This window comes from Bison bison, unplaced genomic scaffold (assembly GCF_000754665.1).
Source record: "Bison bison bison isolate TAMUID 2011002044 unplaced genomic scaffold, Bison_UMD1.0 scf7180017864270, whole genome shotgun sequence".
In the NCBI taxonomy this organism is placed as follows: Eukaryota; Metazoa; Chordata; class Mammalia; order Artiodactyla; family Bovidae; genus Bison; species Bison bison.
Genome location: NW_011494842.1, coordinates 7,011,496 through 7,038,824, shown reverse-complemented (window position 1 = coordinate 7,038,824; position 27,329 = coordinate 7,011,496). Strand labels below are relative to the sequence as shown.

The 27,329-nt window shown below is 43.3% G+C and overlaps 1 protein-coding gene across 1 annotated transcript in view; it reads right to left on the bottom strand.

Moving 5' to 3' along the window:
• ANKS1A (ankyrin repeat and sterile alpha motif domain containing 1A) overlaps positions 1–26,810 on the bottom strand; it is a 142,866-nt gene extending 116,056 nt beyond the window's left edge. Inside the window, exon 1 of the mRNA XM_010848635.1 lies at positions 22,073–26,810. Within this exon, the coding sequence (XP_010846937.1) occupies positions 22,073–22,149 (77 nt within the window). The 5' untranslated portion in view covers positions 22,150–26,810. The remainder of the gene's footprint in view (positions 1–22,072) is intronic.
• Between the last annotated feature and the right edge of the window lie 519 nt (positions 26,811–27,329).

The following is a 27,329-nucleotide window of genomic DNA, read 5'->3' as shown; positions in this document are numbered from 1 at the left end:
GTAGGGAAAACCACTAGGTCATTCAAATCCCTTATGATTATATAGTGGAGGTAATGAATAGATTCAAGGGCTAAATCTGGTAGACAGAGTACCTGAAGAACTATAGACGGAGGCTCATAACAGTGTACCAGAGGTAGTGACCAAAACCATACCAAAGAAAGTGAAATGAAAGAAGGCTATTTACTACCTACCAAAATCAACAGTTTGATAGATTTAAACATTTCATATAACCACTCTGTTAATAATGAAAGCCTTAGAAAGTCTATGGACTCCAAAAATTTCTGACACTATCTCTGTGTTGACAGTCCTAATACGTATGCCTTTGTGCACACACATGCTTAGCAATTACTGACTCAAAGCCAAGACTAATATGGCTCTAAACTGTAATACGAACTAAAAATACCACACTCTAAGCTGGTTCTTTGGAAACATCAACACAATTAATAAATGTCTAGCTGAGCTAACCAAGAAAAAGAGAAAGAGAAGATACAAATTACTACTACTAAAAATGAAAGAGGGGCCATCACTACAAATCCCATGGACTTTAAAAGGATAAAACAATATTATGAACAACTTTACGCCCACAAATTTGGAAAATTACATGAACTAATTTCTACCAAAATTCACACAGGAAGAAATAGTGCATCTGAATGGGCCCATGTTTATTAAAGAAACTGAATCAATAATTAATAACCATACAAAACACAAAGCACCCAGCCCAAATGGTCACAATGGTGAACTCTAGCACACACTGAAGAAAAGAAACCAATTCTCTGCAATCTACTTCAGAAAACAGAACCAGTAGGAACACTTCCTAATTCATCCCATGAGGCCAAAATTAATACTATACACTAATAACAAACTATCAGAAAGAGAAATTAAGAAAACAATCCCATTTATAATTCCATCAAAAAGAATAAAATATCTAGGAATAAATTTAACCAAGGAAGTGAAAGATCCCGTACACTGAAAGCTATTTTAAAACTCAATAGCAAAAAACCAACAGTTGAATTAAAAACTGGGCAGAGGATCTGAATAGACACTTTTCCAAAGAAGACATACACGCCAACAGACAAATGGAAAGATGCTCAAATTACGAATCATGAGGGAAATGCAAATCAAAACCACAATGAGATACCACCTCATATCTGTCAGAATGGTTATTACCAACAAGACAAAAAATCAAACGCTGGCAAGGATGCAGTGAAAAGGGAACCCTTGTGTACTGCTGGTGAGAATGGAGACTGATGCAGCCACATGGAAAACAGCACAGAGGTTCCTCAAAACTCACTGCAGTGATCATTTCACAATGTATACAAACATTGAATTATCGTGTGTACATATAAAACGAATACAGTATTGAATATCAATTATATCTCAATTTAAAAACAAAGAAAGATGGACTTTTCTGCTGGAATATTGGCTAAGATTCCACACTCCCAATGCAGGGGGCTAGAGTTCAATCCCTAGTCAGGGAACTGGATCCCACATGTTGCAACTAAAGACCAGGGAAGAGACTGAGTGCTGCAACTAAGATCGGTGCGGCCAAATAAGTAACATTAAAAACGAAACAAAACAAAAAGTCAACAATTTACAAACCAGCAAAAGATCTGAACAGACACCTTACCAAAGATTTACAGACAACAAAGAAGCATATGAAAAGTTGCTCGACATCATATGTCATTAGGGAAGTGCATATTAAAACTACAACGAGGAGTTCATGTCTTTCATGCACGATCGGCCCATTTTCCTCGAGAGGCCCGTGGAATAAACCTTTCTCTGTTCTAAGTAAATAAAATAAAATAATAAAATAAACAACAATGAAACACAAGTATGGACATATTAGAATGGCTAAAATCCAAAACACAACACCAAGTGCTGGCAAGCACATGGAGCAATGAGACTCACTGTTGGTAGACACACAAAGTGAAAACAGCCAGTTTGAAATCTCACTTGGCAGCTTCCTTCGAAGCTGACTATAGGTAATTTACCACATGATCCAGTAAACAGTCCTAGGAATTTACTCATGAGCTGAAAACTGATGTCCACACAACACCTGCATGTGAATGTCTATAGCAGCTTTACTCATAACTGCCAAAACTTGGAACCAATCAAGATAACCTTTAGTAGGTGAATGAATGAACTGTGGTATATCCAGATAAAATATTATTCTGCAACAAGAGGAAATGAGCTAACAAGACAAAAAAAGACATGGAGGAACCTTAAACATGTATTACCAAATGAAAGAAAACTATCTGAAAAGGCTACATGCTGTATGACTCCAACTATATGATGTTCCATTAAACTAGAGACAGTAGAAAGAGCAGTTGCCAGGGGTTTAGGAGGTTTCCAGAAAGGATGAATGGAGGAAATATAGACCATTTTTAGGTCAGTGAAACTATGATACTGTAATGGTGGATGCATAACACTATGTATTTGTCAAAACTCACAGAATTGTACAATACAAAGAGTGAACCTTAACAGATTTTCAGTTCAGTTCAGTTCAGTCACTCAGTCGTGTCCGACTCTTTGCGACCCCATGAACCGCAGCACGCCAGGCCTCCCTGTCCATCACCAACTCCCAGAGCTTACTCAAACTCAGGTCCATTGAGTCAGTGATGCCACCCAACCATCTCATCCTCTGTCATCCCCTTTTCCTCTTGCCTTCAATCGTTCCCAGCATCAGTGTCTTTTCAAATGAGTCAGTTCTTCGCAACAGGTGGCCACAGTATTGGAGTTTCAGCTTCAGCATCAGTCCTTCCAGGGAATATTCAAGACTGATTTCCTTTAGGATGGACTGGTTAGATCTCCTTGCTGCCCAAGGGACTCTCAAGAGCCTTCTCCAACACCACAGTTCAAAAGCATCAATTCGTCGGCGCTCAGCTTTCTTTATAGTCCAACTCTCACATCCTTACAAGACTACTGGAAAGAACAAAGCTTTGACTAGATGTACCTTTGCTGGCAAAGTAATATCTCTGTTTTTTAATATGCTGTCTAGGTTGGTCATAACTTTTGTTCCAAGGAGCAAGTGTCTTTTAATTTCATGGCTGCAGTCACCATCTGCAGTGATTTTGGAGCCCAGGAAAATAAAGTCTGTCACTGTTTCCCCATCTATTAGCCATGAAGTGATGGGACCAGATGCCACGATCTTAGTTTTAACAGATTTTAGTTAACAATAACATATCAATATTGGTTCCACTGGGGCTTCCCAGGTGGCTCTAATGGTAAAGACCCCACCTGCCAGTGCAGGTAGACGTAAGGGACACGGTTTGATCCCTGGGTTGGGAAGACCTCCTGGAGGAGGGCACAACAACCCATTCCAATAATCTTGCCTAGAGACTCCCATGGACAGAGGAGCCTAGTGGGCTACGGTCCGCAGGTTCACAAAGAGTCAGACACGACTGAAGCGACTTAGCACACACACACGCATTGGTTCCATTACAACAAATGTACCACACAGTAAAGATGTTAATACCACACGCACACACACAGTAACCGGGGAAACTGGGCGGGTGGGGTGAGACAGAGAAGGAGCATAGAACTGTCTGTATCTTCTGAGCATTTTTTTTCCTATAAACCTAAACCTGCTCTAAAAAAATGAAGTTTATTAAAATATCCCCCACTCTCTAAAAATGAACACTCATGTCAGAAGTAATGATGTACAATGTATAATCCAAAACACGGGAAGAAAAGAATCAGTATCAGGCTGAATCAACAAGGGTGGCACAATTCAAAAGCAAATCAGGGTCCTAACTTTCCTTCAGCTGCCTGCAGGTTTCAGTTAACTGAGGGATCAGTCTAAAAAACATAGATGAAATTACACAAAATCAAAATATTACAGAGAAACCATAGACCTCACCTACCCGACTCACTCATTTTTAGATTTGAGAGCATGAAACCTAAATGTTTAAGTTCCTGTCTTAGCCCCCAGAAGCCATCAGATCTCATCTCTGTTAAGTGTCTAACCGCAAATCTAGACCATAAACCCAGGAAGAGTATGTGAGCTCTGGCCACTTCCAACGACTGTTCACAGCAAATCTCCAATTATTGTGTCACGTGCTGCTAAGTCACAAGTGGTTCTAGACAAAGCTGGTAGAGAAAAAAAAATCTCCTTTGGAATTTAGTTCCTCAAAGTAATGAAAGATGGCCAAGTGTGGCCTAGTGCTCAGAAGACACCAAAATATTTCCACTGGAGGATGAGGTGAAGAATTCCACCTGACTACTAAGCTACTGCCAAAGGACTATGAAGGGAAATGAAACATAACAAGTTCCAAAAACTGAAGGCAACCCAAGTGCTTAAAAGCCCTCTGAATGCAAATTCCTCAAGGTTACAACTAGGACAATGTTACTTAGAATCTAATATAATACTTTGTAGGCTAAGGACATTAGGAAGCTCTGAGGTGCTGTATCTTTTGTAACAGCCACAGCAGCCACACGGAGCACAGCTCCTGGCAGAGCCAGCTCCTGGGGCCGACTCTGGACAGTGCGCTGTCAGTCCACTCCCAGCACAAGCTGGCCTCAGCCCCCTGAGCTGTCCCAGCGCAGGCGACACTCTCTGCAGCTCCATGACATCTCTGAAATGTCTTTAAAGAATGAGGAGCTGCCAATTTTAAAGACTGACTAAAGTTGTACTAGGAATGTCAGGAGTATTGAACATCAGAGAATCTGATGTAGCCTTAACAGATTAAAGAAGAAAAATCATACATTCATTCCTCTCACTAGATTAAAAATATTTTACAATTCAACCCTCATTAATGATAAGAAAAAAACTTCAAATTAACTAATGTCAGTAATATATTAAATGGAAAAAAAGAAGTTGCAGATTACGTATCACCATTAAAACAAAATGGAATCAATTTATCTAAGCATGTTAAAAAAATCTGAAAAAATATACATAAAGCTGCTGGAAGGATTGAAGGAAGAGAAACAATGGATTGTTATATTGTTTGACTTTTTCTGTCATAAGGATGTATTAGTCTAACAAATTTAAAATGGTATTTTTATTTTAGAAAAGTTAGAATCAACAGCACTCCTAATCGTGGCCCATTTAACTTTATATCACACATACAAAAAAGGTCATCTATTAAGACTCATCAGGAAAAAAAGTATTTCTCCGTTATACGGATCAGTGTAAATTAAATTCTCTCTCATTTCCATTTTTCCTCCAAATCCTCGTTATGTGTGTCACATGCAGACCCCTCAGGTGACTCAAGGACAAAAGTCAACCATACCAAGTACATTGCCCTGAACACTGTGCAGACTGATTCAATACATGTTTCAAGTGAAACAGCACATTCCAGACTTCTTGGATCTGTGTTCAGATCTGTGAACTATACTGGACAACTCAGAGCGCTCAGTGAGGTTAGGAATATGTAATTAATCTTTCCATTATCTTCCAAATTTATGGGCATTGTTTTCCAGAACTCGCTATGTAGAACTGCAACTTGAGAGACACAACGTACTCATCAGACTGTGTAAAACACACCCTGTCCTTAAAAACCACATAGCTGCTTATCTTACGACTATTCCTGGCTCAAAAGACCGGTGGAAAGTGCCTGAGAAGTCAAATCTGGAAATGAGAGCATCAGTGGCCATCTAACCAGGACCCAGATGACTAAAACTCATGAAGCTGCACCACTGAATTTCCTCCACAGCCTGTTCAAGTGGCCTCAGCCACTGCCCACAAGAGCTGGGAGTAGCAGTCATGTATCTTAGACGAGCAAGATGTGACAAGACCACAGAAACAGAAAATGCTCCTGGACTCTTCAAGCTTGCTGCGCCTCCTGACTCTTCAAGCTTGCTGCACTATCATCTACTTTGCAGAGACTTCTAAGCAGACCCGGGAAACCAGTAATAAGCACACGAAATGAAAAGGGTTCAGTATTCTTAGCATACTCCCCAATCTTTTATTTCTGATTACTTGAAAGCAAATAGAAGCAGGCAACTAAATATTTCACCATAGTGTATAATACTGTTGAGACAAAATGGACTAATTCTTTTTTTTAATTGTCTTTACCTTTATTAGTGAAACAAAAGTCAGAGGAGAAATTTAAGTTTAAATTAAAACTTTAGATTTCCCCCCAAATTTAATAACAAAACTACTCTGCCTTCTAAAAAGTATGTAGTGGAAACAAGGGTATCTTAAGTTTAGCTCAAATGATTTACTAAATGGCTCTGGGAAATTCATTGATTTTTTTCCTCTGCAAACTGGACTAATTCTTTTTTTTTTAATCATTTAATTTTAATTTTAATTAGAGAATAATTGCTTTACAATATTGTTCTTCCATATATCAACATGAATAAGCCATACGTATACACATGTCCCCTCCCTCTTGAACCTCCCTCCCACTCCATCCCACCCCTCTAGGTTGCTGGACTAATCCTTGATGAAAATATTTATCAAATGCAACCTACAGGTCCATTGAACCAACAAGACTGGCAAGCAAATTCCACAAACATAATGAAATAGATACCAGGATTAAATTAAGTTTGTGGAGCAGATGTGTGAAATCACTCCACAAAGCTGATGAAGAGACATCTGTTCCCTTGCCTGCAGAAGGCATCATGCATTCTGCTCTGATCCACCCCAAGAAGCAAAGGGCCTGCCCTGCAGGAAAAGGCTCCTGTGACCACTCCTCCTGAGTAGCCTCTGAACCTGTCTGCTCCAGATGCCAAAGTTTGGGAGCTAACTTGGCTGCAGATCAAGGCCACAATCCTCAAGCACCCATAAAAGTGATATTCCTATCCACCTATCTGACTGTGAATGTCACTCTTTTTTCAGTTGTTTCAGAAACAACTACATTGTACTTTGCTGTATTATGCTTCACAGACATTAGAATTTTTTCAAATTTTATTGAAGTATAGTTGATTTACAATGTTGTGGAGAGGTATTTTTTAATTGGCTCCATTATACCTCATTGGGCTTCCCCGATGGCTCAGTGGTAAAGAATTCGCCTGCAATGCAGGAGACATAGGTTCAATCCCTGGGTTAGGAAGATCCCCTGAAGGAAGAAATGGCAACCGTCTCCAGTACTCTTGCCTGGAGAATCCCATGGACAGAGGACCCTGGCTACATACAGTCCACAGGGTCACACAGAGTCAGACACGACTGAGCACACACGCATACCTCATAAGACCTACCTCCAAAAGAAACTAAAATCAGCGCTCCTAGCCCTTATGTAGTCCACGATCAAATGTTTACAGAACAATAACTCTTAGGAGAACCAGTTATGAGATGAGTTTCAAAGACACACTGGTTTGTCAGGCTCTTAAAAATTCAGAGGGGAAAAAAAAAAAAGCAATACAGGAATAAGTCAGAAAACAAATAAAACTGAGTAAAAATTAAAATTCAAATATGATAAACATCTGTCCACTGAAGGACAGGTGTCTGTGCACAGGTGGAACAAGACAATTGGTGTCAGAGCAGGCCTTCACCACAGAACTATATCACACCATTCCTCAAGGGAGAGGACAGCTCTCTTTGGGGAAGATCCTAGAGACCTCCCCTGCCCCCAACTCTAAAAAAGCCGAACGCCACTGATTTTTTTTTCCCAAGGCTCAGTTGAACAGGCCTAAAAGCATTGTTCCCAAACTGCTTGATGCCTGAAATCCTTCCAAGAAAAAGAAAAGCTTTTTAAACTGCAATTAGAAATAAATGGCTTAAAATGTGCTTTAAAATGGTTGACAAGTAATGCATTTGCTATGACTATATTTTGTCTAATTATGAATAAATGACATCAGAGCCTTCCTGACTTAGATGGAGGGAAGGAGAAGAGAACACAAGGTCAACAGGCGCCTTTAATGAGAGAGAGGTCATTGCAGAGGGAGGTGCAGGTTGGTGGGAAAGAAGGACATAGAACCATTATTTAAAACAATAATGTGCTAGAAAATTCAACAAGAGAGGCAAGTGTCCGTGACATATACTGGATCAAGTCATAGAACAGGAAAGGCTCTAAGGTAACTGATTTAGTCTAAGCCCTAGGACTTTGTCCTGTTTCCCCACAATGGACATCATAAAGACTGTCACCAGATTAATTTCCCTAAAGCTGGAGTCTGATCATGCCTAGTCCACTCCAGAACCTTCAATAGGAACCCTCATCCTTCAAACTGAGGTCAAAATGATTGAGTGAAGGATTGATGGCTTGTGTGATCCAGCCACTACTTATTAATACTTTTCCAATCTTATTTTCTTCTTCACTACATTATACCCCACTACTTCAGCAAAACTTAGCTTTTCTCCAAATACGCACAGTCTCTTCCACTTCAATGCTTCCCTCTCCACCTCTCTCCCAGCCTGCCCTGTGCCTCAGTTCTCCTACGAAGCCTACAGCCCCAACTCTAGCTTCTCTCATCCTTCACCCACAAACTATACTGTTCGATCTTCACAAATACCCTGTGAAGAACTGTAGGTACTTACTACCCCTAAATAGCAGAAGAAGAAACTGAGTCTTAGTGAAACGAAGCATTGCAGTCTCCCCTTAGTTATGAGGGATTCTTTTGAAGACCCCCAGTGAACGCTTCCTGAAACCTCAGACAGTACCGAACCTCACGAGTACTGTGTTAGTTCCTATATGCACATACCTATGGTAGGGATTCATTTACAAATCAGGCACGGTAAGAGAACAGCCGAACTGATAGCATCACTACTGCACTTTGGGGCCATCATTAAGTAAATAAGGGTTTACTGCGCAAGCAGTGTGATGCTGCAACACTCGATCTGATAAACCAGACAGCTTCTAAGTGACTAACAGGCAGGAAGCGTACACAGCGTGGATACGCTGACAAAGAGGCAGTTCACATTCCAGGCAGGACGGAGCAGGACGGGGCAAGATCTCCTCACACTACCCAGAATAGTTTGCTACTTAAAACTTGGGAATTATTTACTTCTAGAATTTTCTATTTAACATTTTTGGACAGCAGATAACCGTGGGTAACTAAAATCATAGACAGCTCATCCGCAGATTAAGGGGGACCACATAATTTGTCCAGGGCTCCTATAATAATAAGCACTAAACCAGGAGCTGAAATCAGGCACTCTGACTCCAGAGCCCAAAGCCATAACCACTGTGCCTTTCAGCACTACATATCCGGAAGGACTCTCTTTTCTCCTCTCAACTTCCATCGTACTTTATCTGTTTATATGAGTTAATGACAAGAGAGTAAAAAAGTGATGTGATATTATATCATATGCACTTTGCACACATATGTGCATAACATGTAGTATATACATATCTTTCGAGACTTTAAGGCACATGAGATCAAGGTCCATCTGTGTGAGATCCATTTTCGTATCTGCCTGGCATCCAGAAGAGTGCCCCGTTCATACTGGTAGGTACTGGGTACAATGATGAATAAATGAAGCTACATCATCAGTCCTATGCTTTGTTTTCCAAATGAGTAGTTTCTTAAAAGTTTGGCTTCCAAGGAATTTATTCATCTAGCTGTTGGGAGGGATATGTGTGCTGTGCTGTGTTCAGTTGTGTCTGACTGTGCGACCCCATGGACTGTAGCCCACCAGGCTCCTCTGTCTGTGGGATTCTCCAAGCAAGAATACTGGAGTGGGTTGGCATTCCCTTCTCCAGGATCCCGTGGAGGAGGGAGGGATATATTTCACATCAATTGATAGCAACGAGCCCATTAGTCCTATACAAGTTGGGGACGGGGTGAATGAATAAGGAAGAAACTAAATCTCCTTAAGAGCTATCGCCTCTATTAAAATATATTAGAGACCTCTCATAGGAATTAGAAAACCTAAGTTGGTTTGAAATTACGATAGTGCTTTGATCAGGAAGGAAACATATTCTTGGCACTGGGACAGTCTGACAATGGAAGCAAATGAAGAGTTTAAGGCGGATTTGAATTTTTGTTCTCCTTGGCCTGGAAAGACTATAGAGAACTGGGTGTCAAGGTAATGACCTCAATTACTATATACCAAACCATCAACAGCTGGAGGCCCTTCACCAGCCTCCACCGACAATCACAGACCTGTGTGCTCCCATCTGCTGCAGAAGCAACAGGGGCTCTTCAGAGGAAAGGCACAGCCAGTGTCATACTCTTCAGGATCTCTGCCTCGATGGCAGCCTGCAGACGCCCTGGCCTGAATTCTCCCCCTGGAGATAAGGGCTCACCAGCATGACGTGTGCTCTTTCAATGCACCCTACAGGTCACGGGTGCTGAGCACTCTAAAGTAAGCTCCTGAAGCCCCCTCACCAGTTGCTTAGGGACATGCTAATCCCATCACCACTTCACCAGGGTGCATTTTAAATAAACACCTTGCACCTTCTTTCTTTCAAGTTTCCCCATATGCCCCTGGTGGCCAGAGACATTTAAGAAGTATCAATGATGCTGTTAATATTGAAATGCTGGTGTGTATTTAACCCAGCAGGGCTTTTAACAACATACATTAATTTAAATGTTTTCAGGATTTACTTTAAAGATAGCTGATGACTAAAGCCACAGGAAAGAGGAGCCCAAATAATAAAGAGTTCTCTTTCTCACATTCTGGTACAAATGACAAGGCCCAACAATGTCAGCAGGTGCTGGTTCTACCTCTAATATTCATAGTTTTTAATACAAAGTAACACGAAGGTAGTCTTGCTTCTGATTCAGAAGATGGGGCATTAAAAAATGTAAACCAGCTGATCCCTATGCAGAGAAGCATAAAACTGGAGTCATGACCAAAGGACAGAACCCCAAAGCTTTTTTTACATTAGAGCAAATGGGAACAGCCTCACATGGCCAATCTTCTAAGAAGGAAAATAGATAAAAGAAATATGAGCAGCCTGATGTTTGAAATATCTAGAAAAATACTGATTCACAGAAGTCTTATCAAATAAGATGGGGAGAAAGAAGAGGTGATGAGGCTGGGAGAAGAGAGGGGAAGAAGACTGTTTTAGCCGAGAAGTGAACAGTATTTTCTTTAAATGACTTAGCCAAGAGAAACAGGTTTCACATGTGTAACAGCAAGGGAAGCTTGGTTCAGAGCCAACTTGTCATGAAGCCCAGTTTCCAACACTTATTAAGAGGCTAAATCACAAGGATGTTTTTTCTTGCATGAGGTTCCAGGGGAAGGGATGTAGGGAAGCCCCTTAAGCTACATGTAAATGCAAATGAGAAAACGAACAATAACTAGACAGAGCCCTTGAGTAAGGCCAAAATAATGTACAGCTAGCCAAGCTCTAGGCAAGCTCCAAAGACTTCAGTGAACTTAAAAAAAAAAAAGGGGGGGGCGGGCAATTTCACTCAGTGTTATAAGTATCCTGGGAGCTAAAATGAGGGCTTCTTTCCTCATCAACTCTGAAAAATGCTTCAATTTGTAAGGAGAGTAAAAGAAAAACCAAAGTTTTCAACTCTCTAACATAATTAGTTAGGGAGGTTCTTCCATTCTTTTCCCTTTCTTCAAGTCAATTCCCTGAACACCATGGTACACTAGTCTAAGACCACAATTTCTGGAATAACAGTGATAAAACATCAGCTACTGGGTGCCTTAAAAAAACAATCTCCTCAAGTGAAACTAACGTTTAATTGCATTAATTTCCATCTGTTAATAATGTGTTAGTGTTTTTAAAAAGCATTAGCCATGAAAGCTCTTTTGGAAGATGTCAGTCAAAGCCACAAATGAGAAGGAAGAAACAAGACATTGGTATGACACCAAAGGAAGTCAAGTGTGTGAAGGAGGGGCAGCTGTTTCCAGAACACTTATACTGTTTCCCGTGTATGAATGCAAAATAGCTTTCTTCCCATCACTCTATGCATGACCCCTCTGCCAACTTTTGCATCTAAAATCTTTTTAAGCCTCCATTTTCAATAGCTGACTTCAAAAAAATCCATTTAACCAATGACCTTTAGCCTGCAAAAGCAGTGATGGAATGATCAGTGACATAAATTTAAATTCCAGACAGTCAAACAAAATTTTCAAACAGGAGCCACTCTTTTAACTCAATAATAAAAAAGATAAACAATGCAACTGAAATACGGCCAAAGGACCTGGGAAGATAGCTCTCCAAAAAGATATACAAATGGCTAATAAGTAACATGAAAATTTAGTCAATAACATTAGTCATGCTGCTGCTGCTGCTAAGTCGCTTCATTCATGTCCGACTCTGTGCGACCCCATAGATGGCAGCCAACCAAGCTCCCCCGTCCCTGGGATTCTCCAGGCAAGAACACTGGAGTGGGTTGCCATTTCCTTCTCCAATGCATGAAAGTGAAAAGTGAAAGTGAAGTCACTCAGTCGTGTCCGACCCTCAGCGACCCCATGGACTGCAGTCCACCAGGCTCCTCTGTCCCTGGGATTTTCCAGGCAAGAGTACTGGAGTTGGGTGCCACTGCCTTCTCCAAACATTAGTCATGAGGAAAACGCAAATAAAAAAATCACTTTATACTCAGTACGATGGCTAAAATAAAACAGACAAGAACGAGTGTTAGCAAGGATGTGGAAAAATGGGCACCCTCATCCATTGCTGGTGGGATTGCACAATGGTTCAGCCATGTTAAATAATTTGGCAGGTCCTCAAAAAGTTAAATTGAGTTAGCACATAACTTAGCAATTCACTCCAAGAGAAATGAAGGTATATCTCCACACAAAAAAACTCGTATGCAAATGTTCAATGTATCACTATTCATAATAGCCAAAACATGATAAGAATCTAACTTTTCACCAACTGAGGAATGAATGAATAAAATGTGTCATACCATGCAGTGGAATATTATTTAGCAATAAAAAAGAAGGAAGTACTGACGGTTGCTACAATAGGTGAACCTTGAAAACATTACACTAAGTAAAAGAACCCAGTCACAAACGGCCACATAATGCATCATTCCACTTAGGTGAAATGTCCGTACTAGGCAAATCCATAGAGACAGAAAGGAGATTAGTTTAGCTTACCTGGGGAGATCAAAGGAAAGTGAGAAATGAATTCTCATGTATATGGGGTTTCTTTTTGCAGTGATGAAAATGCTCTGAAATTAGACTGCAGTGATGTTTGTACGAACTACTAAACTATACACTCTAAATAGGTGAATTTTATAGCATTTGAAATATATCTCAAAAAATTTAAAAAGAAAAAAAAGAACCTATTATTTAACTGGTAATTTTGATCAGGTTAAAGACAAGAAGAAAACACACACACATCACGGCTTATGAATCTCTGACTTGTCTGATAAATCAGCAGAATGCCAGGAATCAGGAGTCAGAATCTCTGGAGCTAGAAGAGATCTGAGAGAGCCTCATCTTATCTGTGGAAAAAAAACTAAGGTCAAAAGGGTGGAAATGACTCTCTTTAAGGCAGACTTGAGGTTAGAACTGAAGGCAAGGCCTTAGGGGTGCCAGACCCTCCAGTCTCTCTCTGTATTGTAAAGTTTGTCAGAACAACCCCCAAGGTCACCCAGCTGGCTTCTGGAGGCCCCGCCTCTACAGTAGCCCAGCCTTTTTGCAGAGTCTAGTAACTGCTTTGTTTTAAGGTAACCCTCCTTTGTATCTGCAAAATATTTTCATTAAACTTTGTATATGGAAAAGGCCAGATACATACTTAACAATCTTTTACTATTTTGTGCTTCTTACTTATTTTCCTGTTCTGTATCTCTCTGGAAGTGTTCATAACAGAAAGAGATGTTATTTATTAAGCCACCTGAGTGTGGACTTTTCCCAGGCTTCAGCACAGATTACAGGGGATGGTCTTGGAAGAAAGAAAGGGGATTCAGCAAGCTGGCTTCATCCTTTGCCCTACAAGAAAAGGCACAGCCAGGACTCTTGGTGGCTCAGTGTTAGGGCTCCATGCTTCCACTGTAGGGGGCACAGTTTTGCTCCCTGATCGGGGAACTAAGATCCCACATGCCCTGTGGCAAAAAAAGAAAGAAAGAAAGAAAAGGTACAGCACTTTCCTCCTCTAACCATTCTGAGTCACTCAGGTTTTTATAAGATTTAAATGTCCTTTAAGACTTGGTGGCTCCTTGAAATGATGCCACTTGTGGGGAGCTTAAAAAGTAGAAGGGGAGCCCTTCTATACCAAGATAAAACTTCCTTCTGAGAGCCCTCAAAACTAAGGCGTGATGGTCTGAGACTGAAAATAGTCTTTGAGATTATCATAAAACCCTTCCCTCAATCAAAGTAATAAGGAAAAAGGGTCACTACTGATCGGCAACTGATGAACTAGGAAGGGGACTCAGCTACATCTGGGACCATGATCAGGGGAATGAGGCAAAATGATACTCTGCAGGAGATACAACAGTTCTTAATTTGCAAATTTGTGGCTAATTTCCAAAAGAGGAAACGGCGCAAAGGTAGAAAAACTGCCTTCCTCAGAGACTAGCAGAGCAGGGAAGAAAACCAAAGGAAGTGGGAGAAACAAGTTACAGCTCTCACCCAATCCCCATCATCTCTAACAATCCCTAGGCAATTAGGTACGTAAAAGTCAGCATCCCTATTTTACAAAAGGAGTCTGGGATTTAGAAGAATGCAGCAGTCTGTGCAAAGATCAATATTATGAATATTCCAACAGACTGGGAGAGTTCAAGATCCTTGGGAAACGATCCTTTCAGATGTGCAAACCAACTTCCTGTGCTGGAAACTACCCACTGATAGGCATGATAAGAAGACCAAAACCTTTTATTTAGTTAAAATTAGTCCTCTGAAATCCAAAGTGGGGAAGGAGGGTTGGGGAGACAGCTATCAATGAAAGATAACTAAAAAGAAACATCTCATTCATGAACTTCAAGAAGTCATACAGCAGGAACATGGAGATTAAGCCAGAACTGCAGGAGAAGTAACAGAATAAAAAAGACAAAGCAGATTTAGGGTTTAGGTCTCATAACTAAAAGGAATGGCTAACCACCATGATCTTTACAATAAAAAGATTAAATATTCCAAAAAGATAAAGAAATAAGACAAAAAATTTAAATCAAAGCGTGCATGCTCAGTCACTCAATCGTGACTGACTCTTTGTGACCCCATGGACTGTAGCCTGCCAGGCTCCTCTGTCCAAGGGATTCTCCAGGCAAGAACACTGGAGTGGGTTGCCATGTCCTCCTCCAGGGAATGTTTCCCACCCAGGGATCGAATCCTCCATTACAGGCAAATTCTTTATCGCTGAGCCACTAGGGATGCCCTAAAGCAAAGCAGATGGCAAACACAACGATGAAAGACTGCCTAATGACCAGGCTGAAAGCAGAACTGCCCCACCAGGACAGATCATCTGCATGGTAAGGCAATCCACAACCACTGTGGACAGTGACTGCAGCCGTGAAAATAAAAGATGCTTGTTCCTTGGAAGAAAAGCTGTGACAAACCCAGACAGAGTATTAAAAAGCAAAGACATTACTTCGCCGACAAAGGTCCATATAATCAGAGCTATGGTTGTTTCAGCAGTCTTGTATGGATGTGTATGCCGAAGGCTGAGTGCTGAAGAATTGACACTTTCCAACTGTGGTGTTGGAGAAGACTCTTGAGAGCCCCTTGGACTGCAAGGAGATCAAACCAATCAATCCTAAAGGAAATCAACCTTGAATATTCACTGGAAGGACTGATGCTGAAGCTGAAGCTCCAATACTTTGGCCACCTGATGTGAAGAGCCAACTCATTTTAAAAGATCCTAGTGCTAGGAAAGATTGAAGGCAGGAGGAGAAGGGGACCACAGAGGATGAGATGGTTGGATAGCATCACCAACTCAATGGACATGAGTTTGAGCAAACTCCAGGAGATGGTGAAGGACAGGGAAGCCTGGCGTGCTGCAGTCCATGGGGCTGCAAAGAGTCAGACACGACTGAGTGACTGAACAACATGGCAAGGCAAGTCACTCACAAATATATACATGTATGAACAAAAACCGGAGAAAAACGGGACCTTTTCCCAGACAGCTGTTACACAAGAAAATCAAACACGTGCAGAATACATTTATTCATCTATTATAATACTATCAAATCCCCACCATACAAGGTTCTTTTGCTTGGGAGAGTCAGAAGTACACGAAACTAGGCCAAAGAGGCCTAATGAGACTCACACCACCACCGGAACAACAGAAAGAGTGCTGGCTATGCACAGGTGTTACAAAATGCACTGAGGCATAAAAAATATCAAAAGCTGGATAGCACTAATGGTATTGAGTACTATACTCCAGGTATTATTTTAAGTGATTAACTGTAGAATCTTTACAGAGAAGGGAATTATTATCTTCATTTTACAGAGGAGGCTTAATAACTAGTCCCAGACCCAACAGCTACTAAATTCTGGGCACTTTACAAAATCTGTCTCACTTCTTCATGATGAGTCTAATCTTCATTACACACATTCAGAAACTGAGGCTCAAAGAGGTTAAGTGACTCGCCCCAGGTTACATAGCTAATAAGTGGGTATAGCCAGTGTTCAGACCAGGTCTGTAAGATTCAAAAAAGCATCTGTTCACTCTGATGGTACCATGTGACATTCCTAAAACAAATTCTTGAACTAAAAAAAGAGAACAGAAAATGCCGTCTTCAAAATGGTGGCTCCAGCCAAACAAAGGGAGACAGTGAAACAAGGTGATTAGGACCAGGGGCCTAGAGCTAGCCTGCCGGGACTCAAGCTCCAGCTGCAAAGCTCGGTGCGCAACTCTGGGCAAGCAGCCTCACCCTGCTGTCCCTTGGCTTCCTCACCTACAACATAAGGTTAACAACTGCATCTCCTCAGAGGGGTTGTTGTGAAGATTAAACGAGCCAGTATTTGGAAACCTGTAAAATATTCAACAGTGTCTGACACAAAGCAGTGGGGGGAGGTCGGGAAGGGTGGCAGGGGAGAAGGAAAGAAGGAGGAAAAAAAAAACCTGCTCAGAACAACAGAAACAAAGCAGACGTGGGTAAGAGCCCCAGCCCAACCCGCCTGCTGTGATAATGCTTCCACTTGAGCTTTTGGATTAACACGTGGCCAAGGGGAAGCCAGGGCTCCTCCTTACCATTAACACTGCAGCTGCCTGCGACGCAGCACTCCTGACAGTGATTCCAAGCATGAAAACCTGAGGCCTTTCAGATGATTCCGGGACACCTGGGGCCCTAAAACGCTACTCTCTTCTTCCATGGTGCCGCTTCCTTTGCAGTCTCGAAAGCAATCACATCACTGGCAGTGCCTAACCGTGGTAGCTGAAAACTTTACAGGGATTCGAAATATCAGAAATATGTGGTTTGTGAATGGGAAGACAATATCCCCAACCTTCTTCCAAGTTCAGAGGTTGTTAAAGGAAAACACCACCTGATGCTCTGAGAAGCCTGTGACTCAAGAGGGTCCAGGGAAACTGGCAGTACAGTTGAGCAGGAGTCTCTAAGAAGCGTGCAGTCCGGGCCCTGCCTGCACACTGCCAGAGTGGAGCTGGATGCTCAGACAGTGAATAGGGAACACGGCAGCCTCCCCTCTGGCTCCTGCATTCAAACTGCAGCCCAAGGGAAGCCATCTCAGCCTGGGAACAGGCTGCTCTTGAAGCTCCTCTTGGGTGGAAGGGGTCATTACTTTCTTGCTTGTCACCAAACCGCCCTCTAACCTGCTCCTCCTCTCCACTCTCCCCTCTCCCACCACTTTTTGCAGAGCTGTTCAGACAGGACTGAACAGACAGGCCACCTTGCGCTGCCTCTGCTGTGTCTCCAGCAGCCGTCGAATCCTGAGTGTCGCAGTGAGCGCTCACTCACTGAGCGCCACCCCCTCCTCCATTCCCATGGCCAGCACTCAGCCCCCACCTAAAGCGGGGCCCATCAGAGCAGCTTCCCAGCAGGCCCTCCGCCTCCTGTCACTCTCCTGACCGCAACCCATGCTGTCCAGCCCCCGCTGACTCACTGGCCTGAGTTCCCAGTCGGGTCATCCCACAGTTCTGTGGGATGGTGCCCCTCTACAAAATGACCCTGGTGCCCCTCTACAAAAACCAGCCCTTAGATCTATGTCAAACTTAGTGATCACTCCCACGTCCCATGCCCCAAATCACACAGCCCAGCTGACTTCCCCTCACCCTAACTAGTTTCCTTACAGCTTCCAGAACACATCAAGTCCCTTCCTACTTCTGTACTGTCACACACATCTTTTTTCCCTGACTCAAGCTGTCAGCCCGTTTCAAGCCCCACCAAGGACGCCTCTCCCGACCACACCTCCCCTGACTCGCCCCCTCCTTCCCTGAATGTCTCCAGCCCAGATGTTCTGCACCACATCATCACATGCACACCAACGCTGGACACTTAGTGTGTGCCAGGCACCCTTCCAAACGTTCTACGTTCACTTCATCTTCACAACTCCTCGATGGAGTCAATCTCATTTTACAAATGGACAAACTGAGGCACATAATGTGGGCCCAGGGCCGACAGCACAAGTCCTACAGTGAGGATTCAACCTGGAGCTAAATCCCGACCCCCTCACCACATATAATCATCAGAGAGTGCCTCGCAGAGTGCCGTGGCGATGGTCACTCAGCAGCGCGGAGCCACACCTCTGCCCCCAGCGCGCCCTCAGAGCTGCACTTGAGCTCACGCCACGTGACTGAGGACAGGCAACAAGGCTGAGCCCTGAGCAGGGACCAGTTCTGGTGCCTCGCAGGACCTTAAGAGGGACGTATTGTCCTGCGAGGCTGGGGGCACCTGGGTAAGGAGGTGGCGAGGGAGCCTGAGTGTCTTTAAACCACCACCCGATATTCACCAGAGCAGCGCTTCAGCACAGAGTTCACCCTGAGTGCCGAGATGGGACGCGCTCTGCCTGCCTCTGCACACTGCACCTCAACGTCTCCATCTCTGGGGTCCAGGACTCCACAGTGAGCAACATCTACTTTAAGGAATTCAAGTTAAGTGACATGACGCAAATTAGAAGGGGTCACAGAACAATTCAGAAGGTTCCATTTTGGAAACTATGAACAAAATGATGATGTTTCCTTAGCGAAAGGGTCTTCGAATTCATCAACACCCCTCCATCCCCCTACTCAGCACATCCAGAGACAGAGATCATTTCTCTCAAGTATTATTGGCTCCCAGAGAAATGACTCCAAGAGGCTGGGAATATCATGTTTTCAGAGGGCTCTAGAAGGTTCTCATTGTCTTTCTCCCAGATTGTTAGTTGCTCAGTTGTGTCCAATTCTTTGCGACCCCATGCACTGCAGCCCACCAAGCTCATCTGTCTGTGGAACTCTCCAAGCAAGAATACTGGAGTGGGTAGCCATTCCCTTCTCCAGGGGATCTTCCCAATCCAGGCATCGAACCTAGGTCTCTTGCATTGTAGGCAGATTCTTTTTACTGAAAGGCATGGCTGGTCAAGGGAGGCCATGGGTAGTGCTCAAAGAAATTTCCCAAGTACCACAGGTAAGTTTCCAATGCTGCCAGCACCTAAGGAAGAAGGATTTGCCCCAGAAAGCCAGAGACTCCCTCACCTGTGTCCCCTGCAGGGTAGCACACCAGTGACTGGGAATGTCAAAGCTTCTTTACTGACGTGCGTGATCATCAGTATATATACACACACACACACATATACACTATATAAACTACATAAACACAACCTTAGCTTACTTCTTCACGTTAGTCTAGGGCTGCTGCTGCTACTAAGTCACTTCAGTCGTGTCCGACTCTGTGCGACCCCATAGACGGCAGCCCACCAGGCTCCCCCGTCCCTGGGATTCTCCAGGCAAGAACACTGGAGTGGGTTGCCATTTCTTTCTCCAATGCATGAAAGTGAAAAGTGAAAGTGAAGTCGCTCAGTCATGTCCAACTTTTCGCGACCCCATGGACCGCAGCCTACCAGGCTCCTCCGTCCATGGGATTTTCCAGGCAAGAGTACTGGAGTGGGAGGGCATGTTAATAAAATTATCTGCCAGTATCCACAAGGGACTGGTTCCAGGACCCCTGGATAGCAAAATCCATGGATGCTCAAGTCCTTTATAAAATGGTGATGTGCTTACACAGCCTAAGGAAATCCTCCTATAGACTTAAATCATCTCTAGATTACTTATAATACCTGCTGCTGCTGCTGCTACTGCTAAGTCACTTCAGTCGTGTCCGACTCTGTGCGACCCCACAGACGGCAGCCCACCAGGCTTCTCCATCCCTGGTATTCTCCAGGCAAGAACACTGGAGTGGGTTGCCATTTTCTTCTCCAACGCATGAAAGTGAAAAGTGAAAGTGAGTGACCCCATGGACTGCAGCCTACCAGGCTCCTCTGTCCATGGAATTTTCCAGGCAAAAGTACTGGAGTGGGGTGTCATTGCCTTCTCCACTTATAATACCTAATACAATGTAAATGCTATGAAAATAATTGTAAATACAATGTAAATACTATGTGAATAGTTGCTGGAGTGCAGCAAATTCCTGTTTTGCTTTTTAAGACCATTCTGGAATTTCTTCTCCCAAATATTTCCAGTTCAAATATTTCAATATTGCGGTTGGTTGAATCAACAGATGCGGAACCTGCAGATCTGTACCTTCTCACAGCCTCCTCTAGTTTCACTTTCTAATTCTAATCCACTCCTGGTGAAAATCCCACAAGGTTCTCCCTAAAGCAGGGCCTCTCACAGCACTACTGACATCTGGGGCCAGACGATCCCAGGCTTGGGGTGGCCGTCTCATGCCCTGGATGAGGTTTACAGCCTCTCTGGGCTGAGGCTGGCAGCACGACCCCCGTCAGGCTGTGACAAGACTTGCCTACATGAGGGAGCCAGGAGGATGGCCCGTGGCTGGTAATCACTGCTCTAAAGAAACCCAATTTGGTCTGAATCTCAGACAGCACTCCTACCCACCCAGTTTCAAGTTGAAATTACTTTTCCCCCAGTTGCCCAAACCCCAGATACTGCTCCCCAGAATTCTACTGATGAAAGTAACCCTGAATAAGATTCTTCAACTCTTTGCAAGAAGGATCTTTCTCCCTGTCTGTCACTTAAGCCTCCTTCCTGGTTTCTCAGCTATTAGTGTTTCTCTTGAAAGGCTGTAAGGTTCCTACTCAGTCACCCGTGGGCCCACCAGCTTACCCTTCTGTCACGGAGCGTGTGAAGGCTTTTGCCCCAAGGCCCAATTACACGCTCATTATCCGGTCGCAGCCAGAGGCAAACAAGCCTCTTTCTTGGCACCCTCAAAGTCATTTGTCATACAGGACTTCAGGGAAGCCATTCTGTGAGCAGAAACTAGACGGAGAAAAATGTACTAAAAGAGGGTTTGTGAAAGGCCTCAAACAAATGGGTTCTATTAAAAAATAATCATTTACAGAAGACAGGAAAGAAATCAAGAGTCTGCTAAGATAGTCAAGGCTTCTGAGAAAAAGAAAAGGATAAGGTGAAACTATTGCTAATACAGACTCCACCTTCCCAAAAAAAAAGAGAGAGACAAATATATACACCAGAAAGAGCCAAAGAGTTAAGTTTCCTTGCAAATACATCTAAGAGAAAAACATGAGGACACCTGAAAGTCCAAAAGAAATAAATGTAATATAGGAACTACTGAGTTGCCAATTTAAAAAATGTCTTCAGCAACAAAAAGGCAAAATATATAATTGGGTAGAAAAAATAAAAATGATAGTAGAGGCAATTAAGACTTCTAAGATCAAATAATATTAATAAATGTACTAACAGATTCATATGCTTTTGTCTCTCTAAACATTTTGCTTCCTCCACCTCCTTCATCATTTTAGACAGATTTTCTTGAAATGGCAGGAACCACCCATTTGGAAATTCAAAAGTCACAGACAGTGCCAATGGCTGCCAAACCACATACAGAAACAGCAGTGCTGCAGAGAAACATGAAACTTAACAAATTATCCCCAAAGGTTATCTCCTTTTAGAAAGGGTTAAAGGCTGAGAAAAATAGGAAACTGCACTTGAAGTTTTTTTGGAAGGTAACTCTGCTCACCATTGTAGAAGCTTTTTGGAGTACAAAATGTGTACAAACCTTAAAACGCTTCTTTGAGGACTGCAGAGAGGACTGGGAGCACAGGTCTCCGGGACCATAAACAAGAACAGGAACCTGAAGCTTGAGGAAAGGAAAGTGGGAGAAAAGCGTATCTAAAAACTAAACCCGACCAGCTTCTATCAGACTTTATAGACCTGGCTGAATGGTTCATATTAACAACCATAAATATAGGAGAAAAGAAAAATATACACACCAAAACCCCCTCCGTTCAATGCCAAGTACAAACAGATCCTTGGAGGCTGTGGGGCGGGGCCAACATTCCCAGTGCATTCACTGTCCACTGAGTTGCCTTTTTAAAAAATTTCCTCCAGAAGAAGCCCCTGCCTCTGCAAAGGAACTTAGGAGTTAAAAAAAAAAAAAAAGTTTAAACACACACAAATTCAAAGACAAACAAACAGCATCCTTCAAAGAGCCTGACGGAGTTGTAAGGAGCGGTATGGAGTCCGACACTGGGCACAACACAGGCACTTAAATAGGGTCAAAGAGCTGATCCATCTTCCTCCCCATGTGAATTCAAGAATCCTTTCCTAAGGTCTCAGAGGAAGAAAGGCACCTCTCCTCAGACTTTGTCTCCCCTATAATCTGTTCACTCCATTGTACCCACGATGTAGCTTGACAGTTTAAAAGTATGTAACTTAGCAGCTGTCTGAGCTTGGCCAAGTGGCTTAAACTCTTATTTCCTCATCTACAGAAGAGGAACTGACTCTATCTCTCAGGGTTGCTGTGTGAATAAGACGTAACAAGAACTGTGCTTCCCCCAGTACCTGGACACAGGCAGCATTCAACCTGTGCTGTTAACATCACGCCAGTATCTTTGGTTGCTTCCTTTCTATCAGGTTCTTCCATGGCCTTCAGATACAGTCAGAACACAAGAAAAAGGCTTCAGTGGGTCCCATTTCTCCCAAAGCCATCCGATTTCAGCTCTTCCTGGCCTTGCCAAACTCTGAAAAGTCAGTGATCTACACCCACCTGCCTCACTACAGATTCCCGACTCATTCACTGCACAGCTGCTCAAGGCAGCCATCAGCTTTTCACCTCCTTAATGGAGCAGCAACACCCACAGTCCCCAAATCCAATTTCTGTTTTCATTTTCTGTGATCTCTGAAACACTCGACAGTTGATCAAACTCTCCCTTACATTTTCTGTTCCCTTGATCATCATATCAGGCTTTCCAAACTTTCCTTCAGCTCTTGCTGGCTTCTCTGGCTCCTCCCCTTGGTCCTGGGTGTGGAAACCCTGGAGGCTCAGGGCTCTGTGCTCCCCATTTCTGCACGTGCTTGGCCTCATCACCTTCTATCAGGAAGAAGCCCAGGGTTCCCAGGGAGCCTAGGCAGAGTCTTGCAAGGATGTGAAGGAAATCTTGCCAGGACAGATTTGATCCACGCGATATGCTGAAACACAAAGCTAGGAGTGCTGATCAAGGTGGGAAGGCAATGTTTGTGGCCAAAATAATGTGTGAAAAAAAAAGCTTGAATTCACAGGCTGACCAAATGTCTACATGTCTCATGACACCTTCAGCCCTGACAGGTATAGTGCGGTGGTTAGGAATGCGGGCTCTGGAAGCACACCAAATCCTGACTCGTCCACCAACCATCTCTCTAACCTTGGTCATGTTATAGTCTCTCTGTATGTCAGTTTTCTCATCTGTAAAATGGGGATAACAATATCTGTTCACATGGCTTTGTGAGGATTCAATGTAAAGCATTAGCACAGCATTTAGAATATAGTAAGTTCATGCGAAATTTTAGCTGATATTGCCCTCTACTTTCTCTGTTCCATCTCAGTCTAAAAAAATGTCAGTCAGGATGTCCTGGGACTTTCCTGGCAGCCCAGCGGTTAGGAATCCACACTTTCAGTGCAGGGGGGCACAGGTTCAATCCAAGGACAGGGAACAATGTTCCCACTTGCCAAAAAAAGATGGCTGTTCCATCACTGACAAGGGGGAACAATCCACACAGGAAACAGAGTGCGGAACATGCTCTGGATTATCTGCATATAATAACCCAAGGGGGTATCAATTTATTTAGAGTCTCCCCCAAAAGCTCTAATGTTCTTAACATTTGTTTAACAAAATAAAGTCTCCGCTAGCCACCAGCTGTTAACAACACTGAGTCCGCAAGTTTGACCGGACAGACCCACTGCCAAAAAGAACTTCAGTTCTTTGTGGCTCAGGTTACTGTGAACTCCAAACATCCGCTGTTTCAATAAAGAAGTCATTACCTACACCATCTTCTGATCAGAAAGCTTCAAGTTATACTTTCTTTGAATATAAGTCATCAAACTGGTGCCTACATTAGAAAAAAATTTTTAGTAACTTTTTTTTTTAATGTTAGCATTTCTGAAAGAGTCTCTCTCCCTTCTTCTGTTTCTTCACAGTTTTTATAGAATTTCAGAGCTGGAAGGAGCCTGTGATATTTTTGAAGCCAAGGCTTTCATCGGCAGCTAGGTTTGGAAACTCCTCTGAATCCTCAGCTTGGGTGAGGTGCTGATGACAAACCAGAAGAGGAGGCTCCTCTGGGGCCATGCAAGTGCGCCAGGCCAGTTGCACTGGAAGCAGCTCAGCGGGTGGGTGATAATTAATCATATGAGAACATGCCAATCCTTGGCTGGCTGTTTTTTTAAAATACACAAAAAGAACAGTTAAATGTGATGACGTTACAAAAGGTTGTACACTCTAATGATTCTCAGAGTGAAAAGCAGATGTTTTATTATTTTGATTCACTAGCTTTTCTTACTACTTCAAGGCTAGTTCTAGTCCCAATAAAACTTAGTTTCCAAGCCCACCTGTGTCTTATTGTTTAAAAAGCCATATTTATAAGAGAGGTGGAACCTATTCTTTGACAAACAGTTTTGATAGTCTCTACATAGAGTATCCTTTAGATATGCTGTGTTAAGTTTTTTGTATCAATCACAGATCCAGGTGGCCTAGAGGTCATGACTAGTTCTATTTTTAACTTTAGGACAAACTCAGAAATAAAACTATAAAAACAGATGTTTCCCTGCTCTCTCCTCCCCAGTGTTTCCAAGCTTGTTTTTGTCCCTAATCCTTATCTGCCTGCATGACAGTCTTATTGTTTTGTGCCATTAAAATATTACATATAGTTGCACAATATGAGATTACATCCAATGCAGCATCTTCCCAACAGAAAGAATCAACCCCTTTAATGACCACTTTTGAGGCCTAATTGTACTACTCCCCAGAAAACAATGCAGTATGGCCCTGGGACGGTAGACGTGGGCAGGAAACCAGCCAACAAGTCCCCAGCAAGGCCGTGAACACAGGACAAAAACAGTAGGTGCCACGAAGCCAGGCAGGCCAGGCTTAGAGCCCCGCGCTGACATCTACTACGCTGAATGACTCTGAACACCTTACACAATTCTTAAATGGGTCTGTTTGCCACCCAACTCGGAGCTGAGGGTGAATTCAGCCAGAACATATCTAAAGAGCCAACTGCAGTGCCTGGCACAAGGAGACTTAAAGAATGTCTTTTTTCATCTCTAAATGATAGTGCATTTATAAAAACTGTCCTAGTCAGGGGAAAGGGAAACATTTGAAACTCTTGGCTCATGACAAAACAGGAAAGTAGACCCATTTATCAAAAAAATCAACAGCAGGGACTTTGCTCGTGGTCCAGTGGTTAAGAATTCACCTGCCAATGCAGGGGGCATGGGTTTGATTGCCTGGTCCAGGAACTAAGAGCCCGCATGTCTCAGGCCAGTTAAGCCATGCGCCACAACTACTGAAGCCCGTGCGCCCTGGAGCCCCCGAGCACCAACGAGAAGCCTACGAGAACATGCTAAGTGCACTAGGGGATTATCTCCCATAATTCTCAGAACAAAACTGCAAGACAGCTACTATTATTATTGTCATTTTAAAGGTGAAACAGAGAGGCTGAGAAACTTCCCCAAAGACATACCACTGGCACGTGGAAGAGCTGGGATCTGAACCCCCTGCGCCTGCACCCAGAGCCCAGGCGCTTTCCCACCACAGCCTGCCTCTTCTAAGATGAGGCCAGGGGCTGTCCAATGTCAGAGCCTGGCAAGTTCTGTAGGTGCGGAGGTGTGTGGTGTAGCTCCAGATGCAAGTTAGAGCAGGGCCCAGGCTCCAGGGAGTTGCGAATGGGCACTTCATACTTGTTAAATTAAGTACTTCTGAAGCTTCCCGTGCAAAGCGAACAGTGGTGAGCAATGAGGAAAGAGGAATACGCCGGCCTGCAAAGCTTCAAACACACATCAGTGAGTCTGGGCCCAAGGACAAACCATGACCCTACCAAGGTGCTCCAAGCCATATTCAGTTTTCTCTTAGAAAGAGCAGTTTCCTGGGGGAACCCTCCCAAGAGGGTTCCAACTTTTCCCATAAAGAACCGGGAACATTTTAGTTCACTAATCATAACTGATACTCATTCATGATTAAGGTTTTTAAGGAGCATATAAAGTTCAAAATGTAACAGTAACTTGTCCAGTTCACATTCAATGTTATACTCTGTTCTATTAAAAAAAAAAAAAGGTGCTTTTTCATGCTTGCAGTCAACTTTTTCCTTCAACAAATTCGAAGGCAACAGAATACTTTTAATGACACTATAAAATTCAGTCAACAGATTTAGTGGCCCACTTTAAGGAGACCTTGAGACGATGAGCTAATAATGTGACGGCTTTTTGTAAAACTTACCCAGAGCTACCTTTGTCGCTCTTCTCCTCACTGTGGTTCCCACACAGAAGCACAGAGGTGCACTAAGGAGGAACTTGTTATCAGCCCCGCAGCTCCGTCTGGTACGACAGACACAAAGCTCTTGTTTCATAAGCAGTACCATGTGCCGGGTGCTGTGCGAAACAAGTTATCCTCACAAAGGTCCCTGAGCTATGAGGTACTATTGTTATTATTCCCATTTCGGAATTAAGAACATGGAGGCACAGAGAGCTTAAATAAATTATGGCCCAGCAAGTAAAGAATCCGCCCGCAGTGCAGTAGACACAGGAGATGTGAGTTCAGTCCCTGGGTCGGGAAGGTCCCCTGGAGGAGGGCATGGCAACCCACTCCAGTATTCTGCCTGGAGAATCCCATGGACAGAGGAGCCTGGTGGGCTAGAGTCCAAAGAGTCGCAAAGAGTCAGACATGATTGAGCGACTAAGCACACACTGCTAAGGTGAAAGCTGGCATTTGGACTTGGCCCAACTGGCTCCAAAATCTATGTTCCTAAGCACCGTGCACCCTGCTTCCCCCAAGTCCCTCCTGCCTTCAAATGGTATCACCAAACCTGGCCCACACAGGCACAGAATTCAATACCCTTTGACTCTCAACCAGAAGGTGTTCCCACACCCACAAACTCAAGGCTCTGATTTCAAGGATGGCTAAACTCAGCCTCTGGAAGGAACAAGTGGGGCAGGTTCTAGGGACAGGGCAGAGGGTGGAATGAAAAACAGGAAAAACCTTTCTGGTGTGAGCCTGAGGC